Source organism: Salmo salar, chromosome ssa16 (assembly GCF_905237065.1).
Source record: "Salmo salar chromosome ssa16, Ssal_v3.1, whole genome shotgun sequence".
In the NCBI taxonomy this organism is placed as follows: Eukaryota; Metazoa; Chordata; class Actinopteri; order Salmoniformes; family Salmonidae; genus Salmo; species Salmo salar.
The window spans coordinates 74,884,630-74,910,207 of NC_059457.1; the positions used below are offsets into that span (position 1 = coordinate 74,884,630).

At 41.5% G+C, this 25,578-nt stretch overlaps 2 protein-coding genes across 2 annotated transcripts; one reads left to right on the top strand and one right to left on the bottom strand.

The window, feature by feature from the left end:
- The first annotated feature begins 419 nt into the window (after positions 1–419).
- Positions 420–17,504, top strand: LOC106575554 (calcium-binding protein 39-like). Its single transcript, XM_045697820.1, has 9 exons — positions 420–660; positions 11,895–12,020; positions 12,694–12,858; positions 12,973–13,091; positions 13,190–13,358; positions 13,613–13,672; positions 14,389–14,454; positions 14,577–14,720; positions 14,888–17,504. The coding sequence occupies exons 2-9, from the start codon at positions 11,919–11,921 to the stop codon at positions 15,065–15,067; spliced, it is 1,005 nt and encodes a 334-aa protein (XP_045553776.1). The 5' UTR covers positions 420–660; positions 11,895–11,918; the 3' UTR covers positions 15,068–17,504.
- Positions 17,439–25,499, bottom strand: LOC106575553 (cytidine and dCMP deaminase domain-containing protein 1). The gene is made up of 10 exons (XM_014152130.2): positions 25,238–25,499; positions 24,475–24,578; positions 22,621–22,798; positions 22,169–22,531; positions 21,729–21,956; positions 21,169–21,218; positions 20,824–20,993; positions 20,124–20,310; positions 19,817–19,874; positions 17,439–18,201 (listed from the first exon to the last, which is right to left on the bottom strand). The coding sequence occupies exons 1-10, from the start codon at positions 25,359–25,361 to the stop codon at positions 18,101–18,103; spliced, it is 1,563 nt and encodes a 520-aa protein (XP_014007605.1). The 5' UTR covers positions 25,362–25,499; the 3' UTR covers positions 17,439–18,100.
- Positions 25,500–25,578: the final 79 nt, after the last annotated feature.

The following is a 25,578-nucleotide window of genomic DNA, read 5'->3' on the forward strand; positions in this document are numbered from 1 at the left end:
ATGAATAGAAAACACCACGCACAACACAAGTTAGGCTTCTACCAAAAATATTTTATGAAATATTTTATTGAGTGTATATTACTAGAAAAGATTATGATTCACCCCTAAATGCTAAGCTCTAGAAGCGTGATTTCCAGCGTTCACGGAGGTTTGGTGAATACCTGTTTTGTGAGCTGTAACTGATAGACCTACAGTAGGGCCATCTTGTTTCACCGGTTTAAGGGTCAAATTGACTTTTTACCATTTATAAATAATTTGTACACAAAAAAAAACACAGCCATAATCAAAACATTGTTCGAGCATGTTTTTCTAGAGCATAGCTGCTATTATCCATGAAATCTAAAAAATAAAAATGTGATCCGGATATGAAAATCCCTCAACGTCACAGGGGAACGGACCAATGGGCTGGTAGATAAATATTCAGTGCGCGCCGTCTATCCCGGGACTGTGGCTCATATCGAATCAGACCAAATGGAATTCTGCACTGCCTTCTTAAAAGATTCCCTACATTTTAATTCGCACATACACATCTTCCTCTGACGTTTTGCCCAGCATACAACACACCGCTGGCGTGACCAGAAAAAGCTTCTCGGTTACATTGAGAATCGAGACAGCAGCAAAGACATCCGAGAGAAAAAATACAAAATAGACTCTTGCACCGTAAGTATTCGTAAATTATTAGATCCTTACGAGATAGCTAGCCCACGATTATTGTTCAAATGTTTCAAATTGATGCTGCCCTTAACATTGTATTCAATCGATTCAAGTTTGAAACAATCTTTGCTACTTTAATGAAATGCAGCCATTTGCCAATCTGTTTAGCTGCTTTTCTGTAAAACCATTAGCTGCTAAAACGGTCCGATTTATGCGTGTGACAGCCATTCTGTTAAAGGGAGTTTAAAACCCCAAACGGGTGTATCCCATATTTGACATATTCGCACATGTCTTGTTTGTTTTATTTCTGCGTGTCAACAGTAATCTACATGTCATGTGAAGCCCTCATCCGGGAACGCTCTTCCCTAAACATGTTTGATGGTCCTTTAACACACAGGACAAGTAGAGTGCGTATGCGTAATGTCACGCATCGAATGTGTCCAGTCTGGCTTTGTTTGTACAGTGTTTGTTTTGCTTTAGCACTAGCAGAGCTTCCCGTGCAGTAGGATCGGAACACCAATGGACAGTGAAGACAGAGAGAGGCCGTCGCGTATACGGGCTGCTATTCTGTCTAGCCGGCTGTCATTCTCTATTAGGCCTACAGTAACAACTTCATCGAAATGTTCGTCTTATAAGTAATTACTTAATTTAAAGACATTGGACCTTGACCTACCATGTTACATTTTTAGTTTGGCTCCTTGTTTTGTTATTATTCATTTATTTATGTATTTATCCAGCCAGACTAGTTTGGTGTTTTCCAGCTTTAATGCATAATTATTTGTGCCTCCATATTTCTAAATCGTTTTGAAAGTGTCAGATTGTGAATGTTGGTAGCCAATCTTAGACCAGGCATAAACAACTGTCACCCAGACTGCACCTCACCTAGGATAGATTGTGTCTCACCATTTTTTTAAAGAGTACCCTATGACATGTCTGACAAGCTGCATAGGCTTATGTCATCAGTGATGTAGTCATTGCAGGGACTGTCATGATGCTCAATGACACTTTAGATAACTCTAGGCCTTATGGGAGTTTTATTTCAGCAGCAGCGCCATGTACTGTGTGTTGGCTCTAACCACAGATCTAGGACCAGATTACCCTTCCACCAATCATAGCCTTCACCATTAGGGGTTGGAAAATATCTGAACCCCTATCTGTGGTTAGGGGTGATTAGAGGCCAGAATGATGATGATGGTGGTTTGATGATAAAGATAACAGGCAAAATGGCTGCAGAACATCCCCTGAAATAGAACAACCCATTGGAGTGTTCCATCAGTCTTTGTTTTGTCTGGGTTCCGTTTGCATTCAGTCTGAGAATTCTGAGTTGTTCCGTCTGTATTCTTTCTGTGATGGGGTTGTGTGTGTTTGTTCATGGAGCTCTGGGACTGGACTCCATCTTGACTGATGGAATCATGTCAGACCCTGTGAAGGGCAGTACCTCTCCCCTCTCCTGCTTCAGTCTCTCTCTCTCCTACTACCGTAACCATTCTCATGATTTATAAATGACTCCCTATAGCTCTATAAATGACTCCCTATAGCTCTATAAATGACTCCCTATAGCTCTATAAATGACTCCCTATAGCTTGTTTAGCAAAAGAATCAATGCATTCGCAACCATGGAGCAAAACAGGCGGGGTTGGCTTAGAATCAATGGATCGTTGACATGTAAACTTGTATTTTTATTGTCACATGCTTAGTAAACAACAGGTGTAGACTAACAGTGAAATGCTTACAGGGCCTTTCCAACAATGCAGAATACAATAAAATAGAAAACATTGTAACACAAGGAATAAATCCACAATGAGCAATGATGGCTTGGCTATATACACGGGGTACCAGTACCGAGCCGATGTGCAGGGGTACGAGGTAATCGAGGTAGATATGTACTTATAGGTAGGGGTAAAGTGACTAGTTAACAGGATAGATGTGATGTGATGTGTGTGTGTGTGTGTGTGTGTAGGAGTGTCTCTCTGTGTGTGTGTGTGTGTGTGTGTGTAGGAGTGTCTGTGTGGGTAGATTTAATATGCTATGTAATACCAGGGTGTCTGTTAGATGAGGTTAGTTTATTTAATATGCTATGTAATACCAGGGTGTCTGTTAGATGAGGTTAGTTTATTTAATTGTAATACCAGGGTGTCGGTTAGATGAGGTTAGTTAATTTAATATGCTATGTAATACCAGGGTGTCTGTTAGATGAAGTTAGTTTATTTAATATGCTATGTAATACCAGGGTGTCTGTTAGATGAGGTTAGTTTATTTAATTGTAATACCAGGGTGTCTGTTAGATGAGGTTAGTTTATTTAATATGCTATGTAATACCAGGGTGTCTGTTAGATGAGGTTAGTTTATTTAATATGCTATGTAATACCAGGGTGTCTGTTAGATGAGGTTAGTTTATTTAATATGCTATGTAATACCAGGGTGTCTGTTAGATGAGGTTAGTTTATTTAATTGTAATACCAGGGTGTCGTTTAGATGAGGTTAGTTTATTTAATATGCTATGTAATACCAGGGTGTCGGTTAGATGAGGTTAGTTTATTTAATATGCTATGTAATACCAGGGTGTCTGTTAGATGAGGTTAGTTTATTTAATATGCTATGTAATACCAGGGTGTCTGTTAGATGAGGTTAGTTTATTTAATATGCTATGTAATACCAGGGTGTCGGTTAGATGAGGTTAGTTTATTTAATATGCTATGTAATACCAGGGTGTCGGTTAGATGAGGTTAGTTTATTTAATTGTAATACCAGGGTGTCTGTTAGATGAGGTTAGTTTATTTAATATGCTATGTAATACCAGGGTGTCGGTTAGATGAGGTTAGTTTATTTAATATGCTATGTAATACCAGGGTGCCTGTTAGATGAGGTTAGTTTATTTAATTGTAATACCAGGGTGTCTGTTAGATGAGGTTAGTTTATTTAATTGTAATACCAGGGTGTCTGTTAGATGAGGTTAGTTTATTTAATATGCTATGTAATACCAGGGTGTCTGTTAGATGAGGTTAGTTTATTTAATTGTAATACCAGGGTGTCTGTTAGATGAGGTTAGTTTATTTAATATGCTATGTAATACCAGGGTGTCTGTTAGATGAGGTTAGTTTATTTAATATGCTATGTAATACCAGGGTGTCGGTTAGATGAGGTTAGTTTATTTAATTGTAATACCAGGGTGTCGGTTAGATGATGTTAGTTTATTTAATTGTAATACCAGGGTGTCGGTTAGATGAGGTTAGTTTATTTAATATGCTATGTAATACCAGGGTGTCTGTTAGATGAGGTTAGTTTATTTAATATGCTATGTAATACCAGGGTGTCGGTTAGATGAGGTTAGTTTATTTAATATGCTATGTAATACCAGGGTGTCTGTTAGATGAGGTTAGTTTATTTAATATGCTATGTAATACCAGGGTGTCGGTTAGATGAGGTTAGTTTATTTAATATGCTATGTAATACCAGGGTGTCTGTTAGATGAGGTTAGTTTATTTAATATGCTATGTAATACCAGGGTGTCGGTTAGATGAGGTTAGTTTATTTAATTGTAATACCAGGGTGTCTGTTAGTTTATTTAATATGCTATGGAATACCAGGGTGTCGGTTAGATGAGGTTAGTTTATTTAATATGCTATGTAATACCAGGGTGTCTGTTAGATGAGGTTAGTTAATTTAATATGCTATGTAATACCAGGGTGTCGGTTAGATGAGGTTAGTTTATTTAATATGCTATGTAATACCAGGGTGTCGGTTAGATGAGATTAGTTTATTTAATATGCTATGTAATACCAGGGTGCCTGTTAGATGAGGTTAGTTTATTTAATTGTAATACCAGGGTGTCTGTTAGATGAGGTTAGTTTATTTAATATGCTATGTAATACCAGGGTGTCGGTTAGATGAGGTTAGTTAATTTAATATGCTATGTAATACCAGGGTGTCTGTTAGATGAGGTTAGTTTATTTAATTGTAATACCAGGGTGTCTGTTAGATGAGGTTAGTTTATTTAATTGTAATACCAGGGTGTCTGTTAGATGAGGTTAGTTTATTTAATATGCTATGTAATACCAGGGTGTCTGTTAGATGAGGTTAGTTTATTTAATATGCTATGTAATACCAGGGTGTCTGTTAGATGAGGTTAGTTTATTTAATATGCTATGTAATACCAGGGTGTCTGTTAGATGAGGTTAGTTTATTGAATATGCTATGTAATACCAGGGTGTCTGTTAGATGAGGTTAGTTTATTTAATATGCTATGTAATACCAGGGTGTCGGTTAGATGAGGTTAGTTTATTTAATTGTAATACCAGGGTGCCTGTTAGATGAGGTTAGTTTATTTAATTGTAATACCAGGGTGTCTGTTAGATGAGGTTAGTTTATTTAATATGCTATGTAATACCAGGGTGTCGGTTAGATTAGGTTAGTTTATTTAATATGCTATGTAATACCAGGGTGTCTGTTAGATGAGGTTAGTTTATTTAATATGCTATGTAATACCAGGGTGTCTGTTAGATGAGGTTAGTTAATTTAATATGCTATGTAATACCAGGGTGTCTGTTAGATGAGGTTAGTTTATTTAATTGTAATACCAGGGTGTCTGTTAGATGAGGTTAGTTTATTTAATATGCTATGTAATACCAGGGTGTCGGTTAGATGAGGTTAGTTTATTTAATATGCTATGTAATACCAGGGTGTCTGTTAGATGAGGTTAGTTTATTTAATTGTAATACCAGGGTGTCTGTTAGCATATTAAATAAACTAACCTCATCTAACAGACACCCTGGTATTACAATTAAATAAACTAACCTCATCTAACAGACACCCTGGTATTACATAGCATATTAAATAAACTAACCTCATCTAACCGACACCCTGGTATTACATAGCATATTAAATAAACTAACCTCATCTAACAGACACCCTGGTATTACAATTAAATAAACTAACCTCATCTAACAGACACCCTGGTATTACATAGCATATTAAATTAACTAACCTCATCTAACAGACACCCTGGTATTACATAGCATATTAAATAAACTAACCTCATCTAACAGACACCCTGGTATTACATAGCATATTAAATAAACTAACCTAATCTAACCGACACCCTGGTATTACATAGCATATTAAATAAACTAACCTCATCTATGTAATACCATGGTGTCGGTTAGATGAGGTTAGTTTATTTAATATGCTATGTAATACCAGGGTGTCTGTTAGATGAGGTTAGTTTATTTAATATGCTATGTAATACCAGGGTGTCTGTTAGATGAGGTTAGTTTATTGAATATGCTATGTAATACCAGGGTGTCTGTTAGATGAGGTTAGTTTATTTAATATGCTATGTAATACCAGGGTGTCTGTTAGATGAGGTTAGTTTATTTAATATACTATGTAATACCAGGGTGTCTGTTAGATGAGGTTAGTTTATTTAATATGCTATGTAATACCAGGGTGTCTGTTAGATGAGGTTAGTTTATTTAATTGTAATACCAGGGTGTTCGTTAGATGAGGTTAGTTTATTTAATTGTAATACCAGGGTGTCGGTTAACGCTGGGCGAAATGGCCAAAAATCCATATCAAGCTAAATTCATTGAATTATCACGATAACAATACATTTAACGATACGTTTATAACATTTAATGTGTACCACAGTTATTCTTTTTTATTCCCCTTAAAACTACTACAACTACTTTGAATGTTGTAGCTATCACGTGTTCCATAAACAATAACCCATATTAGCAAACCTATTTCATTTCATAATTCCCATTCCTCTAGTAGGACCTTATTGGTTATTTATGTAATGACCGATATCAGCAAATTGTTCACGATAAGTGGTCGGTGTCGATCATTTTCAGTTTATCGTCCCAGCTCTAGTGTCAGTATAGGATAACAACCTTGCTGTTCTAGGCCCATGACAAGAAATACAACCACTCCCTTTAGGAAAGGCTAAAAGCATTCCTCCTTATTTTTTTGAATGTATTTATTTAACCAGGGAAGTCAGTTTTAAGAACAAAATCTTATTTACAATGACGGCCTACCAAAAGGCCTCTTGCGGGGACAGGGACTGAGATTAAAAATAAATCAAATATAAATATGGGACAATACACACATCACGACAAGAGAGACAACACAACACTACATAAAGAGAGACCCAAGACAACAACATAGCAAGGCAGCAACACATGACAACACAGTAGCAACACAAAACATGGTACAAGCATTATTGGGCATAGACAACAGCACAAAGGGCAAGAAGGTAGAGACAACAATACATCACGCAAAACAGCCACAACTGTCAGTAAGAGTGTCCATGATTGAGTCTTTGAATGAAGAGATTGAGACAAAACTGTCCAGTTTGAGTGTTTGTTGCAGCTCGTTCCAGTCGCTAGCTGCAGCGAACTGAAAAGAGGAGCGACCCAGGGATGTGTGTGCTTTGGGGACCTTTAACAGAATGTGACTGGCAGAACGGGTGTTGTATGTGGAGGATGAGGGCTGCAGTAGATATCTAACATAGGGGAGTGAGGCCTAAGAGTGTTTTATAAATAAGCATCAACCAGTGGGTCTTGTGACGGGTCTACAGAGATTACCAGTTTACAGAGGAGTATAGAGTGCAGTGATGTGTCCTATAAGGAGCATTGGTGGCAAATCTGATGGCCGAATTGTAAAGAACATCTAGCTGCTCGAGAGCACCCTTACCTGCCAATCTATGAATTACTTCTCCGTAATCTAGCATGGGGGAAATCAATATAAATATATGCCATTTAACAGATGCTTTTATCCAAAGCAACTTAGTCATGCGTGCATATATTTTACGTATGGGTGGTCCCGGGAATCGAACCCACTACCCTAGTGTCACAAGCACCATGCTCTAAAAAGGATCACATAAACTGTAGATTGTATACATAGGATATTTCTGTTACCTAACTCTGTCCTTCTAGGTTACATTAGACCAGATTAAGGTTACAGATAATCCAGGGGAAATCAGTTTATTTGTAAAATATGGCATGCTGTAGGCCCCTAGTCTGTTACTAGAGGTCCGATAGTGAACCCAAGTCTGTGAATTATGTCCAACTGGGCCTAGGCTACATCCAGGCCCCTTGGTTTTATCCAATCGCTCCTCATATCCGTAGGCTCCGTGGTATGTTTATAAAGTAGGCTAGCAGCCTTTTATTTCCTGGTTGAGCATGTTGTGGCGTGTCTGAATCAGGATTATCCCTTCCATTATGGACTCATGCTGTTGCCTGTCCAGAGACATTTAGCCTCATTCTTGTTTAATTCTGATTGATGGGTTGTTATTAAAGTTGCATTAATCAAATCAAATGTTATTTAACACATGCTTCGTAAACAACAGGTGTAGGACTAACAGTGAAATGCTTACTTACGGGGCCTTTTCCAACAATGCAGAGACAAAGATACTACTTATACTGTGTTTACCTCACAGCTTCATGGGAAATGCAGTTTTTTTTAACAGGTCTGGGTGGGGAGAGCGGGGTTGGGTAGAGAGGGGGCTCCTTTCTTGCTTGTAGTCAGTGAGTGGGATAGGAATAGGATTTTCTTGGGTTCACTGTCCTGCGTTTTGCGCTGGGGCTTTTTCAGGGGTGACTGCAAGCATACCAAACATCCAGATAGAAATGGATAGTGGAGAACAGACATTCTCTTGCATGAAGAAAATAGGAATAGGGAATCCCATCTGCTCTAAATGATGTGCAAGGCTGTGAGCGATGCAGTCCACTGACTAGTCTCCTGCTGTGGACTGTGATCAAAGTGACAAGCTCCTGGCATCAGTCTCTCTGTTCTGGGAGGAATGGAGGTAATACCGTCACGCTCAGCACTAAGGATTAACAGTCACAAGTTATTCATTCTCTCTCTCTCTCTCTCTCTCTCTCTCTCTGAGAGTTTGTTTCAGTAGCGAGGTTATCCTTCATGTTGGCGTCAAACACTCCATGACAATAATGTTGTAAGATTCTTGGTAGAATGTAAACTGTGTTAGAACTCTAGGTGCCAACATGGCGAACCATTGGAATCCTAAATCTCAAACAGAGTTGGCCTAACTTTACACTGGCCATGAGTAGGCTATTTCAGTATTTCGGACGCACATTGTTGAGACATCCTCTTGAGTGATGAAACGCACACCTATTATCTGTCGTCTGGCTGCCTTTGTTTTGTTGTCATGACAACCGTGCTGAATGCAGTGAGGTGTGCAGAGTGTAGTCTGACTCAGCGTAAGCGGGTATTGCTTATGCCCTTTTATAAATCACTGCTAGATCCCAGGGGTAAGACTGCACTCTTCTTTCTGTGGGTGTATCTCAATACAATTGCCTTCCTCTCCTTGTCTCCTCTCCTTGTCTCCTCTCCTCCATCATTACTAATGTTCTTCAGTCCTGGTCTGGGACACCCACAGGGGATGCAGGCTTTTGTTTGTTTATTTCACATCAATGTAGATGAACGAGAGGAGATTAGAAGAAGATACTTCAGACTATTGAGATGCACCCCATGTCAAGTAAGGGAAGAAATGCCTGTGGTACACTGATATATGGTATAATTAAGCAATAAGGCTCAAGAGGGTGTGGTATATGCCAATGTACCATGGCTAAAAGCTGTCCTTATGCAAAACGCAATGTGGAGTGCCTGGATACAACACTTAGCCGTGGTTTATCGATCATATACCACAAACCCCCGAGGTGCCTTATTGCTATTATAAACTGGTAACCAACGTAATTAGAACAGTAAAAATATGTTTTGTCATACCCGTGATATACCACCGTTTTCAGCATTCAGGGCTCGAACCACCCAGTTTATAATGTGTGATATACACTGAGTTTACAAAACATTAAGAACACCTTCCTAATATTTGCTTGCACCTAAATTCTTAGGGGCATGGACTCTACAAGGTGTCGAAAGCGTTCCACAGGGATGCTGGACCATGTTGACTCCAATGCTTCCCACAGTTGTGTCAAGTTGGCTGGATGTCCTTTGTGTGGTGGAATATTCTTGAAACACACAGGAAACTGTTGTGTGAAAAACCCAGCAGCGTTGCAGTTCTTGACACAAACCACTGTGCCTGGCACCTACTAACATACCCCGTTCAAAGGCACTTCAATCTTTTGTCTTGCCCATTCACCCTCTGAATGGCAAACATAGACAATTTGTCTCAATTGTCCCAAGGCTTAAAAATCATTCTTTAACCTGTCTCCTCCCCTTCATCTATATTGATTGAAGTGGATTTAACATGTGACATCAATAAGGGATCATAGCTTACACACTCTTGCCATTCTCTCAACCAGCTTCATGAGGTAGTCACCTGGAATGCATTTCAATTAACATGTGTGCCTTGTTAAAAGCTAATTTGTGGAATTTCTTTCCTTAATGCGTTTGAGCCAATCAGTTGTGTTGTGACAAGGTAGGGGTGGTATCCAGAAGATAGCCCTATTTGGTAAAAGACCAAGTCCATATTATGGCAAGAACAGCTCAAATAAGCAAAGAGAAACGACAGTCCATTGTTACTTTAAGACGTGAAGGTCAGTCAATTCAGAACATTTCAAGAACTTTGAACGTTTCTTCAAGTGCAGTCGCAAAAACCAAGCCCTATGATGAAACTAGATTTCATGAGGACCACCACAACTGTCCATAAATTCATTTCGTTTTTTCCATCATTCTTTATATTTTTGATCTTGACTTCATAATACAGTTTCTTCTTCTTTTTGTTGAGTTTAGTCACATTTCTCAATTTGCAGTAAGTCAGCCAGTCAGATGTGCAGCCAGACTTATTATCCACTCCTTTTGCCCCATCTCTTTCAACCATAGTGTTTTTCAATTCCTCATCAATCCATGGAGCCTTAAGTCAGTTTCTTAACAGGTGTGTGTTTATCAGTAATTGGAAGAAGCAATTTCATAAATTCATCAAGTGCAGCACCTGGATGCTACTCATTAATCACATCAGACCAAAAAATATTTTTAAAACATCATCCACATAAGTCACAGCGAAATCTCTTATACACTATTTTAGGCCCAGCTGTTGGAACTTTGGCTTTCCTGGATATAGCCACTATATTGTGATCGCTGCATTCAATGGGTACGGATACTTGTTCCAGTAGTGTTTGTAAACATGGAATAGCCTTCGTTTCTCAGAACAAGAATAGACTGATGAGCTTCAGAAGAAAGTTATTTGATTCTAGCCATTTTGAGCCTGTAATCGAACCCACAAATGCTGATGCTCCAGATACTCAACTAGTCTAAAGAAGGCCAGTTTTATTGCTTCTTTAATCAGATCAACAGTTTTCAGCTGTGCTAACATAATTGCAAAATGGTTTTCTAATGATCAATTAGCCTATTAAAATTATAAACTTGGATTAGCAAACACAACGTGCCATTGGAACACAGGAGTGATGGTTGCTGATAATGGGCCTCTGTACGCCTATGTAGATATTCCATTAAATATCAGCCGTTTCCGTTTCCAGCTACAATAGTCATTTACAACATTAACACTGTATTTCTGATCAATTTGATGTTATTTTAATGGACAAAAAATGAGATTTTCTTTCAAAAACAAGGACATTTATAAGTGACCCCAAACTTTTGAACGGTAGTGTGTGTATGTATTCTCCCGACGGATTCTCAGATCAAAACCGTGTCCTATCCTATCTGAGAAAATGAGAAGCATCACGTCTTCCAATTCATTTTTTCTGAATTGGGACTTTTAAATAAATTATCTTCCACTGATATAAAAAAAACTGAGTTTCAATCGGACGGATGGTATAAATAAGCAATAAGGCCCGAGGGGGTATGGTATATGGCCAATATACCAGGGCTAAGGGCTGTTCCTATGCATGACGCAACGCGGATACAACCCTTAACCGTGGTATATTGGCCATATATCACAAACCCCTGAGGTGTCTTATTGCTATTATAAACTGATTACCAATGTAATTAGAGCAGTAAAAATAATTTTTTTGTCGTACCCGTGATATACCACCGTTTTCAGCATTCAGGGCTCGAACCACCCAGTTTATAATGTGTGATATACACTGAGTGTACAAAACATTAAGAACACCTTCCTAATATTGGCTTGCACCTCAATTCTTAGGGGCATGGACTCTACAAGGTGTCAAAAGCATTCCACAGGGATGCTGGACCATGTCAGCCAATCAACATTCAGGGCTCGAACCACCCAGTTGTGTAATTTATATGTTATCGATAGATGGGGTATAATGTGTGTGTGTTATGTGTGTCCTGTGTGTGTTTTTAAGGCTGTCAGGAGAGGCCCCGCCACCATGCCGCTGTTCGGTAAATCCCACAAGAATCCCGCCGACATCGTCCGGACTCTGAAGGAGAATATGGCCATCCTGGTCAAACAAGACAAGAAAACAGATAAGGTGTGACTCCTCTTCATAACACGAGTCCTTACACCACGAATCCTCACTAAACAAATCCTTACAACACAAGTCCTTATAATAGTCCTCACCACACAAACCAGTACTTCCCATAGAAAAGGCCCACAAGCAGGTGTTGTGTAACATTGCTGTTGGGGCCTCGGTGTACCTCTTCTATTTTATCTGATCAGTCAGTTGGTGTGGTTATTATTACGGTGCGCCTCTAACTGACACTGGGCTGTGAAAGTAGCATCGCTGCCTGGCCGTTCCTTCATTGACACCCAGCTGTAAAGGCCCTTTCCACCACGGGACTGTTAGAGGGGCTGTCCAGACAGAACTCCCAGTAACCTGGCTCTGGAACTGCTTCAGCTCTAACCAGGCTGCTTCCACACACAGCCAGGCTATAGTGATCTCAATACAGTCCACTCCTGTCATATGCAATGCTGATATCCAGAGCAAGTCAATAATAATGTGTCTTATGATTGGGTCTGAGGCTGAGACATAAGTGTCTACAGAGCTGTACCTCCATAGGTAGTCAATTAAATGTCTCCCTCTTGTGGTCAACAAGTATAATACCATGGCAGTTTTTTTTTAATAAACAGCATAACATTATTAGCAGCAATACTGTTAGACACACAGGCACAATATGTACTTCTAACTGGTGTCCCTGTCCCAGGCATCAGAGGAGGTGTCTAAGTGTCTTGTGGCCATGAAGGAGATACTATATGGGACCGGTGACAAGGAGCCTCACACAGAGACGGTGGCCCAGTTGGCCCAGGAGCTCTACAACAGCGGCCTGCTCATCTCGCTGGTGGAAAACCTGCAGGTCATCGACTTTGAGGTGAGACTGAGCCAAAGCCGGACCAAAGTCGTGTTCATTAGGCACAAAACGGAAGAAAACGGTCTGAAACAAGGAGGCTTTTGTTTTTAAACGTTTTCCATTGCATGTCCCCAGGGGAAGAAGGACGTGTGTCAGATCTTCAACAACATCCTGCGGAGGCAGATCGGCACCCGCAGCCCCACCGTCGAGTACTTCTGCTCTCACCAAGAGGTGCTGTTTGTGCTGCAAAAAGGGTGAGTTTCTCTCTCACACACTCTCTTCATGTACCACAGCTGACCACAGCCGTTGGTGTGATACTCAGTGATGTCTGCGTGTGTCCCTCTTCCTGCAGGTATGAGACCCCTGGGTCGGCGCTGAACTGTGGCATCATGCTGAGGGAGTGCATCAGACACGAGCCACTGGCCAAGCTGGTTCTCCACTCAGAACACTTCCAGGACTTCTTCAGTTACGTAGAGCTGGAGACCTTCGACATCGCCTCAGACGCTTTCGCCACCTTCAAGGTCAGATTACACAAGATTTGAAAGCATCTTTGGGTCCTGGAAAAACCTTGTATTAAACCCATATTAATAAGACTGGGATGGGTCTTAGATGATATGCTAATCTTTACATTACTGTTGTATCTGTCCATGCCCATTTGTTTGAAAGTTGACAAAATGAATAGATCAGAAATGACTCGATGCAGCAGATGATATGTAATATACAATGTTTGTTTTTGTGTGAATTAAAGTGAGCACGTTTCCTCCCCCATTCACAGGACCTGCTCACAAGACACAAGGTCCTGGTAGCTGAATATCTAGAGCAGAATTATGACGCAGTAAGTGACATGTTCAACATTCTGCCGCCCTGGGAGCATTTAACCTTTAGCAGATGGACTTCATGGAAGGAAAATGTGTTTGTTGTTGTTGCGCCCTCTACCCTCTTGACAGAATTCATGAATCCATTTACATCACACACTCGTACTCTCATTGCCATTTACCAGATGAATACACTGAAGTGTGTGTGGATAAACAAAACACGTTGATTGATGAGCCATACTCTACAATGAATGAGTGCATTTATACCACCCTTAAGACTAGCCACATACACTCCAGGCATCTGTGGTCACTGGTTTTCCCTGCTTGCATAAGACCACCTTGTCTGTTGTAGTGTGGGGCTCAGGGAAGACCCCAGGGGAGAGCAGACAGGCCAGGCTGGAGGCTGCTCGGGTTACTGGCCAGACACTACCCTACACTGGGCCGCACTAGGTTACAGAAGGCTGCTTTCATGCCAAAGGCCGCTGGAGGCTTATCTCTCTCACTCACTCACTCACTCACTCTCTCACACACAGGCCCAAACCGCACCCCTGATAAGGGCCCTTTCAGACCTGACTGAGATGTTAGAGAATATCAACTTCAAGACATTCCATCCCATTGAACTATCTGAAACACCTATTTCATTCTGTGAACTTTTTTTTTTATTGTGAATTTATTTTGAGCCACTTTTGACTGTTGATGCAGCCACCCCTCAGCCTGTTCCTTTATATCTTTGCAGATCTTTGACCAGTATGAGAAGTTATTACACTCTGATAACTATGTGACAAAGAGACAGTCATTAAAGGTGTGTTCTATTATTCACATTTTACATGGATTATTTCTAGACTAAATCTTTGCATGCTACTATGGTGTTGATTATCTTGCTTCATAGTAAACATTTGCATACCCTGGTCTTTGTTTGTGTAGTTGTTGGGAGAGCTTCTGTTGGACAGGCATAACTTCACAGTGATGACCCGGTACATCAGCAAGCCTGAGAACCTGAAGCTGATGATGAACCTACTGAGGGACAAGAGCCCTAACATACAATTTGAGGCCTTCCACGTATTCAAGGTACGACACAGAAGCCGTTCCCTGAGCCGTTCATATAAAAAAGTCTGGCAAACTGGCCTCCATGTTGTCCCCAAACATTCCATGGCATTACCATTGGGTTCTTACTAGAATGTAATTGCTGATATCAATGTAATGTACAGAACTGACAGGCTGACCCCTCCACCCAGGTGTTTGTAGCGAACCCCAACAAGACGCAGCCCATCGTAGACATCCTGCTGAAGAACCAGCCCAAACTCATCGACTTCCTTAACAACTTCCAGAAGGACCGCATGGACGACGAGCAATTCAACGACGAGAAGACCTACCTAATCAAACAGATCCGAGACCTAAAGAAACCCGCCTCTTAAAACCTTACCCCCATTCGTCCCTAAAACCCTTCCCCTTAGCTATGACCTTTACCTAACCTTTACTTTTTATTGTTGACAAAAATACATTGACAATAATGATTCAGTTTCAAATATCGAAGACAATATTGTCTTTTTCTTGGTTCCTTTAACTTTGAGGAGAATAGTTCTCAATCAGATTTTTTTTCTTAGGTGATTGGCTGAGTGAGCTGTGGAGACCACTGGTCATCACTTTAATTGCGCAAAGATTTTTTTGCAAATGTTCTCTTCTTTTCATTGCCACTTGCAGGCATGAGCCAGCTAGATAGTTCTGACTTCTAATACTCTCCTAATCTAACCACAGTACAACTGAAGTATCCAGAATCATAGAAGGAATTGCTATTTCTCCATTAGAGGATCTAAATGGTATTCTCAAATGTTCTGTAGAACTCCTCTTCAGACTCACATTCCCTGCTAGTCTTACTCCTGCGGTTGTACTTCCACAATTTACACTTAAGTTGTGCTTCAACGCTGTAGTAGGTCCTCTGACATGACAACTCTCTAAATTTGATCTTACAAGGAACATATTAGATGTCTGGTGATCAGCGGGGCCATTCTTTTACTGCCAAGTCATATTCTATACGAAGGTTATCAATAGTTTTGATAATTGATTCTCCACAGATGGCTGGTAGCACTTTCTGTATCATTCAACGCTAAAGGATCTATTCCTTTTTGGTTCATTTTATGCTGATGAAGTAGTTTCCTGTTCAACAGGATTCTATCATGATGATTAAAAAAAAGTTTGGGGTTTTAACCCATAAGTGAGTGCCATTGCGGGTGACAGAAAAATCCTCTGATTTTTTTATTTTTTCTGTAAGAAAGTGATTTCTTTAACTTGTTTTCATGGTGGAGGGGGATGGTTGGTGGAACACATTAACAGTAGGGGTACATACAGAGGTGCCTTTGTTTTTGTTTTCCCTTTCTTTGTATTTTAAATACTTTCCTAGGCAGAGCTTAATTCTTATTTAGAAAAATATGGTCTGGTTGAACATATTAGTCGTGATTAAGCAATGAACCTTGAACTCACTATATTTGAGTTGTGCAGTTGAAGGAATATTTTTACTTTAAAAAAATGTTGTGCAGTTCATTGATCGCATCATACAACTAGAAACCAGGAGGCCAAAACTCAGGACTATGATTGTCCAGGAAAGTTAACATACCAGTAAACTGGATAAGGTAGAAGCATCTTGCTCTGAATTTATTTTATTTTGTACATGGAGCTTGTTTTGGGGTAAATCTAAATTAAATAACCTCATAAATTGACCCAATGCATATTTTAATCATGGTGGTTGAGCTTGTAACTTACAATCACATCTAAATTGAAAATATGAACTAATTAATATGGCTCTTCAAAGTAATATTGAATAATAAATGTGATGGGCACCATGCCACAGACAAGTGATTGTTCTTTAAATTGCCAAATACTTTATTTTTACAATTGGTAGATTGGACTTGACACATAAGGGATAGTATCCTCAATGCCCTTGTTTTGGTGAAACTGTCATTCTAGCCCTGTTCTATATCTGGTGCTAACATGCAATCTTGATCTTGACCACATTTCTAGACCAGTGTAAACAATAATTAATTGTGAACAGATCTTCCTGACCACCTCTCGAGGTAGCTGGGGACAAATTGATTGGTTGGATGAAAGTTCAGTGGGCAGAGCTTAGAGTGACATGTCAGTGGGTGGAGTTTACAAGTGTTTCAGGGAGGTGGAGTGCTTGTGGGAGGGTGTTGCCAGTTTGAATCCCAATGCGGCTTTTGTTTTACAACCTACTTAAATGTTTTAATACATATCTGACATTCTAAAATGACTAAAGGAATGAACAGCTTTATAAAATGCACAAAAACAATAATGGTGCCCTCCCTCCTGCTGGTGCTGTGAACTAGGAGAGGGACCATAAGGTCACAGTCTTGCCATGCCAATGACCTTTCTCAAAAGTTGTATTTTGAACCCTATTCCCTCCCTGTATTCAAATTATGAGATTCCCAATGTTAAGACATATTGATCCCTTGAATCAATGATTTTAGAGGGACGGTTTGACAATCCAGATCTGTTTACACTTGTAAGATACAATTAGTCCTCGATGACCTCTGGAGGTAGTCAGGAAGAATCACCATCAATAATTTTAATATTCTACACAGGTCTAGAAATGGTCACAATCAGAATATGGACAAGATCAGGACCCATGTTAATACCAGGTATAAACGGCGCTTCGAATGGCAAACTGTGACTTTGTTGGATTAAAATGATAAGAGGCTGTATCAGTAGGAACTTACACCCGAGCCAAAACAGATTTACTTAACATACTGTAATATTGACCCTTTTCAACCATGGGATTTCATTTTTTTTTTTTATCACATTGACACCACAACACCAATAAAATAAATGCATACATTGTTTTCCTGGTTTGTCATTTTATATCGTTAGATGCTTATTGTTATCAGTTAAAAAGTTTGGCAAAACAGGATGAAACAATTCAAGGATGTAGGAGTCACCATGTAACAAAAAAACAGACAAAGCACAGTTGCATGGGTCTAGAGGTTAGTTTCCTTTGAGGCAAAGTGCAATATAGTGGCGGTAGCCTGCAATGGCTGGGGTTCTTCAAGTCTGGAAGAACTATAGTAAACTTAAAGCTACAATCAACAGTAGCCTTCATACAACTTTCATTGTAAACTCTTCAGACAAACAGGAAACACGCATTTACAGTTCACTTATACAAGCCTCGCAATTACTGTTTTTTTAATATCTACGTAGTACCATTTCCTTCGAATATACAGTCAGTCCTTTAAAAATCACCTTGAGTTTACTCCTTGAAACTGTCCATTACAGGGGAGTATGAGGCCTTTGAATTTCCATCATTGTTAAAATGCATCCTTCCTTACTTGAATCACTGATCAATATGCGATTGGATAAATTAAAATGTTTCCAATGCCAACAAGAGCCTGGGGACCGTAGCCTGGTGAAACCAGACTGAAAGCTACAGGTACCATTGTTCAACAAACAGGAGAAAGGTCTGGATTTGTTGCTGACCGTAACCTCTTATTGGATTGAAGGGCCTGTTCAGGCTGTCTCCCATGCTTCCCCACGCAGCCATCTGTAATCATAAGACATGGTCAGAGGTGGGACACATCGCAGAGTCAAATCAGAGACGGTTAGAAGGGCTGATCTGTCATCAGTATTGTGGTGATTAGGTGGCGGCATGCACGTTACATTTGTGCGACCGGCAATATAAACTCTGCAAAAAAATAAACGTCCTCTCACTGTCAACTGCGTTAATTTTCAGCAAACTTAACATGTGTATGAACATAAGATTCAACAAGTTCCACAGACATGTGACTAACATAAATGGAATAATGTGTCCCTGAACAAAGGGGGGGGGTAAAAATCAGAAGTAACAGTCAGTATCTGGTGTGGCCCACCAGCTGCATTAAGTACTGCAGTGCATCTCGTCCTCATGGACTGCACCAGATTTGCCAGTTCTTGCTGTGAGATGTTACACACACCCCCCCCCCCCCCTTCCACCAAGGCACCTGCAAGTTCCCGGACATTTCTGGGGGGAATGGCCCTAGCCCTCACCCTCCGATCCAACAGGTCCCAGACATGCTCAAAGGGATTGAGATGCGGGCTCTTCGCTGGCCATGGCAGAACACTGACATTCCTGTCTTGCAGGAAATCACTCACAGAACGAGCAGTATGGCTGGTGGCATTGTCATGCTGGAGGGTCATGTCAGGATGAGCCTGCAGGAAGGGTACCACATGAGGGAGGAGGATGTCTTCCCTGTAATGCACAGCGTTGAGATAGCCTGCAATGACAAGCTCAGTCCAATGATGCTGTGACGGACCCTTCACCTCCAAATCGATCCCGCTCCAGAGTACAGGCCTCGGTGTAATGCTCATTCCTTCGACGATAAATGCGAATCCGACCATCACCCTTGGTGAGACAAAACCGCGACTCATCAGTGAAGAGCACTTTTTGCCAGTCCTGTCTGGTCCAGCAACGGTGGGTTTATGCCCATAGGCGGCATTGTTGCTGGTGATGACCTGCCTTACAACAGGCCTACAAGCCCTCAGTCCAGCCTCTCTCAGCCTATTGCGGACAGTCTGAGCACTGATGGAGGGATTGTGCGTTCCTGGTGTAACTCGGGCAGTTGTTGTTGCCATCCTGTATCTGTCCCGCAGGTGTGATGTTCGGATGTACCGATCCTTTGCTGGTGTTGTACGTTGTCTGCCACTGCAAGGACGATCAGCTGTCCGTCCTGTCTCCCTGTAGCGCTGTCTTAGGCGTCTCATAGTACGGACATTGCAATTTATTGCCCTGGCCACATCTGCAGTCCTCATGCCTCCTTGCAGCATGCCTAAGGCACGTTCATGCAGATGAGCAGGGACCCTGGGCATCTTTCTTTTGGTGTTTTTCTGAGTCTATAGTAAGGCCTCTTTAGTGTCCTAAGTTTTCATAACTGTGACCTTAATTGCCTACCGTCTGTAAGCTGTTAGTGTCTTAACGATGGGAAACAGTCTTTAAACCCTTTACAATGAAGATCTGTGAAGTTATTTGGATTTTTATGAATTATCTTTGAAAGACAGGGTCCTGAAAAAGGGACGTTATTTTTTTTGCTGAGTTTATTAGAGAAGGAGGAGAAGACGTGACATCACTCTCTACAAAGTGACAAATGTCATGCTAACTAATGGTACAGAGAAGGACAACTCACTGGCTAGATGAAGACCAGCATGTTCAGAGGCTCTCCTGGCCAGAGAGGACTTCTGCCACTGTAACGAAAACATGTAAACACACTAAGAAAATTGCATCTGTAGAAAGCACTATCATAAGTATACCTCATTAGCCTAACGAGGAAAACACAAGGATAGGTAAAAGCTGAATGGAAAACATCTACGAGGAATCCATCCAGTTTTTTCCCTCATCAGTACAGATGAAGAAAATATGAGAGGAAGAGACTATCGAGATGCTGCTACACCCATAGAAAAACTATTCATCCGTCAATCAATGTAGGTACTCACAATGAACTTCAGGACTCCTTGGAGGCCGTGGAATTTGAGGTAGGAGATGTCTCCCTTGTCTTTGCCGCTGTCCAGGTCAGTGGTGTAGATCTGCTTGATCCCAGCTCCTCGGATCAGAGGGACACACTCATCACACGGACACTTAGTCACAAACAGCATGGTGTTCTCCTCGCGGATCTCGTCACTCCTAGAAACGACAGTCAATCACATTTATTTACGTCATAAATCCTCATGCCCAGCTACTAATTCCTGCCCCCTGGTCCGACTTCTCGGATGTACCTCCTTGCATCCTCTGCAATCTCTGCTGACCTGTAAGGACTGGACAGGTCAAGAGCAAATATACCCATGTACACCTTCCCTTTATTTCCTTCACCTACAGATGTAGGATCTTAATTTGATCACCCTGTTGCAGAAAAACTTTCCTGCAATGTAGGAAATGTAAAATGTGTAGTGTATTTGAGGTTTAAAAAGGCTTCTGAAGTTTGCCAATTCCACTTTAAAAATGTCAATAGCATACGAAAAACGTATCAAACCCTACAAAAATGTCCATTAATTATAATTCACATTTCCTGTTGCTGCAATTAAGCTCCTACATCTGTATCCTGTCCTCTCATATCAGTGGAGATGAAGGGTGGATATAAGAGGAGGAAGTCACTTAGGAGTATCGAGATGGAGCCCATGTCTTCCCTCTCCTCCTGACCTGAAGGTGAGTGCGTTCTGCTCAGCGTGGATGATGTAGCGGTACTTCCTCCTCTGGCGGTCCTGCTGTTTGTTGTCCATCTGGGGGTACTCTCCGTACTCTGAGCCCACTGGGTAGGCGTTGTACCCACAACCCACCAGGTACAGCCGCCCCGTGCCATCACAACCACCCTAAAACAGGTGAGCACAGAAAACAGTGAATGCCAGTTTGACCTTATTCATTTTTCACATTGAACTCTTTGTTACCAGCCTTTCCACTTTATTTTTGTCATTATATAACAGAGGCGAAACACATAATATTCATGTATAGTTATGAGCTTAGAAAATACAATAATGGTTTACTCACTGATTTCCCTTCTGCCCAAATGACAGCACCAACCCCAACCTTAGGGTCCTCTGGAATAGCAACAAACAACACTCAGACATGTTCCATCTGTTTAAACCTTCAGACAGGTTGAACCACCCATCACAGCTTGTCCTGTTAGCCTTAAAACATGAACATATAATTAACCCTTTCAAAAAATAAAAATGTTGATTTCTTGAGTGATCGGCTGACCAACCAATCAGAGAACTCCTTTTCATAGCAGCTGTCGCTAACCACTAATGAAACTAGAATGTCTTTTGGGATACTTTCTGTTCATCGGACACCCGATACCCCCCCAGGGCAACACATCTCTCCAACAAACGTGCAGTCAACCATGGGATGTTATGTCATAACAATAGTTATCATAACAAAAGTCATAACAATAGTCTTCTCTCTCCTGCATTTTCTCTTTTTAATTGCTTGGAACTCCTTTATGCGATTCCCCACAAAATGTAGTGACATGTCACATTTGCAAAATGACTTCCTAGTTTGAATGAGTAATCTGGCTGGTATCTAGACTACTAAACAGATATTTCAGGTACCTGTTCTGTAGGCCAACAGTCTGGCCTGTATGATGCAGTGTCTGGCAATCTCCTGGGACACCCCCTGAGGCTGGGGCAGCTCCGAGGTCGCAGGCTGGGAGTCCGTCCTGTAGAAGCCATGCTGGAGTAGAGGCACACTAGCAGCTACTGAGGCCAGAATCCCGACCAGCTCCCTCATGTTCTGACGCAGGTTGGAGAAGTACGGCTCCATGCAGAAGTTCTCCAGACCTGTAGCAAGACAGTGTCAAATCCTCATCTATAAACAGTATGTTTACCATTCATTTAACAGGATCTACACAACAGATGGCATGGCACGTGGCCTCTTGAGCAAAGGAGATCCTCAAACCTACCCATCTTGAGTTAGGCAATATAGCCCAAATACAGCTAGCCGGTGAACACAAGCTAGCTAACAAGTACAGTTGAATGATTGTACTACGGACCTATTTTGGTGAGAATGTCACGGTGGCACTGTTCGTGCGGGATTAGGAACTTTTCGGAGAAAGTGTCCAGGTTCCGTCTCCTCTGCTTCCAGTAGAAGTCCCCAGCGTCCAATTCGGGGTCGTCCCCCAACACCCTCTCCATGAAGTCACACCCCCTGGAGGTCTCCTCCACAAACTGCTGCATGCCGGGGGCCACGGGCTGCACCACCACACTGATGTGGGGCCGGCTGTTGGACTTCAGCTTCTCGGAAGCAATGGCGTCCAGCATGGCCTCCAGTGAAATGGTGTCCGTCCCATTAGGCCTGACTGCTAGCAGACTCATCTCAGGGTCACCAGGCCAGAAGGAGATGCGGCTCACACCAGCTGGAGATGACAGACAAGAGACAAGATTTTACAAGTGATCTCGCCCTCTGTGTGTGTGTGTGTGTGTGTGTGTGTATATATATCCTCACCATTGATAAGCATCTTGAGGCAGGTAGCGCAGGGTCTCCTAGAGAAGTACAGGTCTGAGGCAGCCAGCCTGGGCCCGTGTCTGATCACAGCTACCTGCCCCACGTGGAGCTCTGGACCGGAGCAGTGGAGACCCACCACCCTGTGGTCCCGAACCACCACCAGGCCTGTACCACGCGTCTGACACAGAGAAACAGACAGGAGATAAGGGAGAAAAGTGATGATGCATCTCATATAATTGATGATGCTCGATATGGTAATTTATTGCATGTTATCTATACAAATGTTTTGACACATACACCAGATAGGTGCAGTGAAATGTGTTGTTTTACAGGGTCAGACATAGTAGTACAGCACCCCTGGAGCAAATTAGGGTTAAGTACCTTGCTCAAGGGCACATCAACAGATTATTCACCTTGTTGGCTCGAGTATTCAAACTAGCAACCTTTTGGTTACTGGCCCAACGTTCTAACAACAATATGTAATGGCCGCTATACAGTGCATTCGGAAAGTATTAAGACCCCTTGACTTTTTCCACATCACAGCCTTATTCTAAAATTGATTTTTAAATAAATGTTCTTCATCAATCTACACACAATACCCCATGATGACAAAGCAAAAGCAGGTTTTTAGAAATGTTTGCAAATTTTTTGTAGAAGCACCTTTGACAGCAATTACAGCCTCAAGTCTTCTGGGGTATGATGCTACAAGCTTGGCACACCTGTATTCAGGGAGTTTCTCACATTCTTCTCTGCAAATTCACTCTTCACCGTAGGGAGGGTGCCAGGTTTCATCCAGACGTGATGCTTTGCATTCAGGCCAAAGAACTCAGTCTTGGTTTTATCAGACCAGAAAATCTTGTTTCTCATGGTCAGAGTCCTTTAGGTGCCTTTTGGCAAACTCCAAGTGGGCTGTCATGTGCCTTTTACTGAGGAGTGGCTTCTGCCTGGCCACTCTACCATAAAGGCCTGATTGATGGAGTGCTGATGAGATGGTTGTCCTTCTGGAAGGTTCTCCTATCTCCACAGAGGAACTCTGGAGCTCTGTCAGAGTGACCATCGGGTTCTTGGTCACCTCCCTGGCCAAGGCCCTTATCCCCCGATTGCTCAGTTTGGCCGAGCAGCCAGCTCTAGGAAGATTCTAAACTTCTTCCATTTAAGAATGGGGCGGCAGGTTAGAGCGTTGGACTAGTAACCGAAAGGTCACAAGATCGAATCCAGCTGACAAGGTAAAAAATGTAATTCTGCTCCTGAACAAGGCAGTTAACCCACTGTTCCTAGGCTGTCATTGAGAATAAGAATTTGTTCTTAACTGACTTGCCTAGTTAAATAAAGATAATATATATACTTTTAAGACTGATGGAGGCCACTGTGTTCTTGGGGACCGTCAATGCTGCAGAAATGTTTTGGTACCCTTCCACAGATCTGTGCCTCGACACAATCTTGTCTCTGAGCTCTATGGACAATTCCTTTGGCCTCATGACTTGGTTTTTGCTCTGACATGCACGGTCAACTGTGGGACCTTATATAGACAGGTGTATGCTTTTCCAAATCATGTCCAATCAATTGAATTTACCACAGGTGAACTCCAATGAAGTTGTAGAAACATCTTATGGATGATCGATGGAAACAGGATGCACCTAAGCTCAATTTCAAGTCTCATAGCAAAGGGTCTGAATACTTATGTAAATAAGGTATTTCTGTTTTTGATACATTTGCAAAAAGTCTTAGCCTGTTTTCACTTTGTTATTATGGGGTACTGTGTGTAGATTGATGAGGGAAAAAGGCTATAACATAACATGTGGAAAAGGAGAAGTTGTCTAAATAAATTCTGAATGCACTGTAGGTCAAACTTACAAAGTCATTCTGGTTTATGTCTTCTGGTTCCTCCTTGGGGAAAAGTTCCATCCATAAACTCAGCAGGGTGAAGAGGTTAACCTTGGACAGCCTGGGTCCATGACCTAATAACACACCATAGAAAAACAGGATTACAAACAGGGAAGGCAAGTGAGTTTTTTGTCCACTAGATCTTTGCTGCTCCCAAGTGATAACACATTGAGCTCAAAGAAACTATTTGGTTAAAGCAAACATTGGGCAGACATTTGCTTCCTCTTCCCACTGCAACTCTGGAGCACCTACATAGAATTTGAAACTGTTGGCCAGTACATTTCTCTTCAAAACATGTATGTGACTCTGGCATTCATATGGGAGAACAACCAAACGGATGCTTGATTCAGCAATCCTACTATTACAGAGCAAGCCCAGCTTACCTGTCCGGTGCCAAAAAGCTCAAGACCACTTTGCAGCACCAGTCACGTTATCCTTGGAACGTCACTACCCGAAACCGCTACTATTTAATTTTTCAATGGGGTGACGTCAGAGTTGGGACGTCCCAAGGATCCCGTTTGGACGTTTCTAGACAGTCACTAGTTAGGCTAAAGACGTGTGGGTTCAAACTAATAAAAGGCTTGACGGTGACACAATGACGTCTTTATTTTTAATATGCCTCAAAGCTCATTATTCCGTGTGAGTAGCAATATTATATCGAACAGTAAAAACATTCGCAGCATTCTCTGTCAAGCTGTCAACTAGCCTGTAACTGACAGTGCAGTAGTCTCACCTTGTACTTTGGTGTCGGTTTGTGTGCTGGCTTCCCTTACATCGCGATATCCTTTACAGTTGCATGAAGCGGCACAGGTTGGTTTCAAATATTGGTTCGACTGTACAGTATCCGTCGTTGCCATTCAATCAAACGAATGTAAAATGTAGCGAACGTCACCAGACAAAGCAAATAGTTATTATGTTGTTGGTTTCTGAACAGCTAAGCTAGGCTTCTTCCTATATCTTCTGACGTGGACACAAATAGGCGGAGCTTGTCTTGCACCCAACCCCCAGAACTGTCAACGCAGTGTGTTTGTTGTAAATGTTTTGCATTCTTGGTTGCAATTAAAAAACAATTGT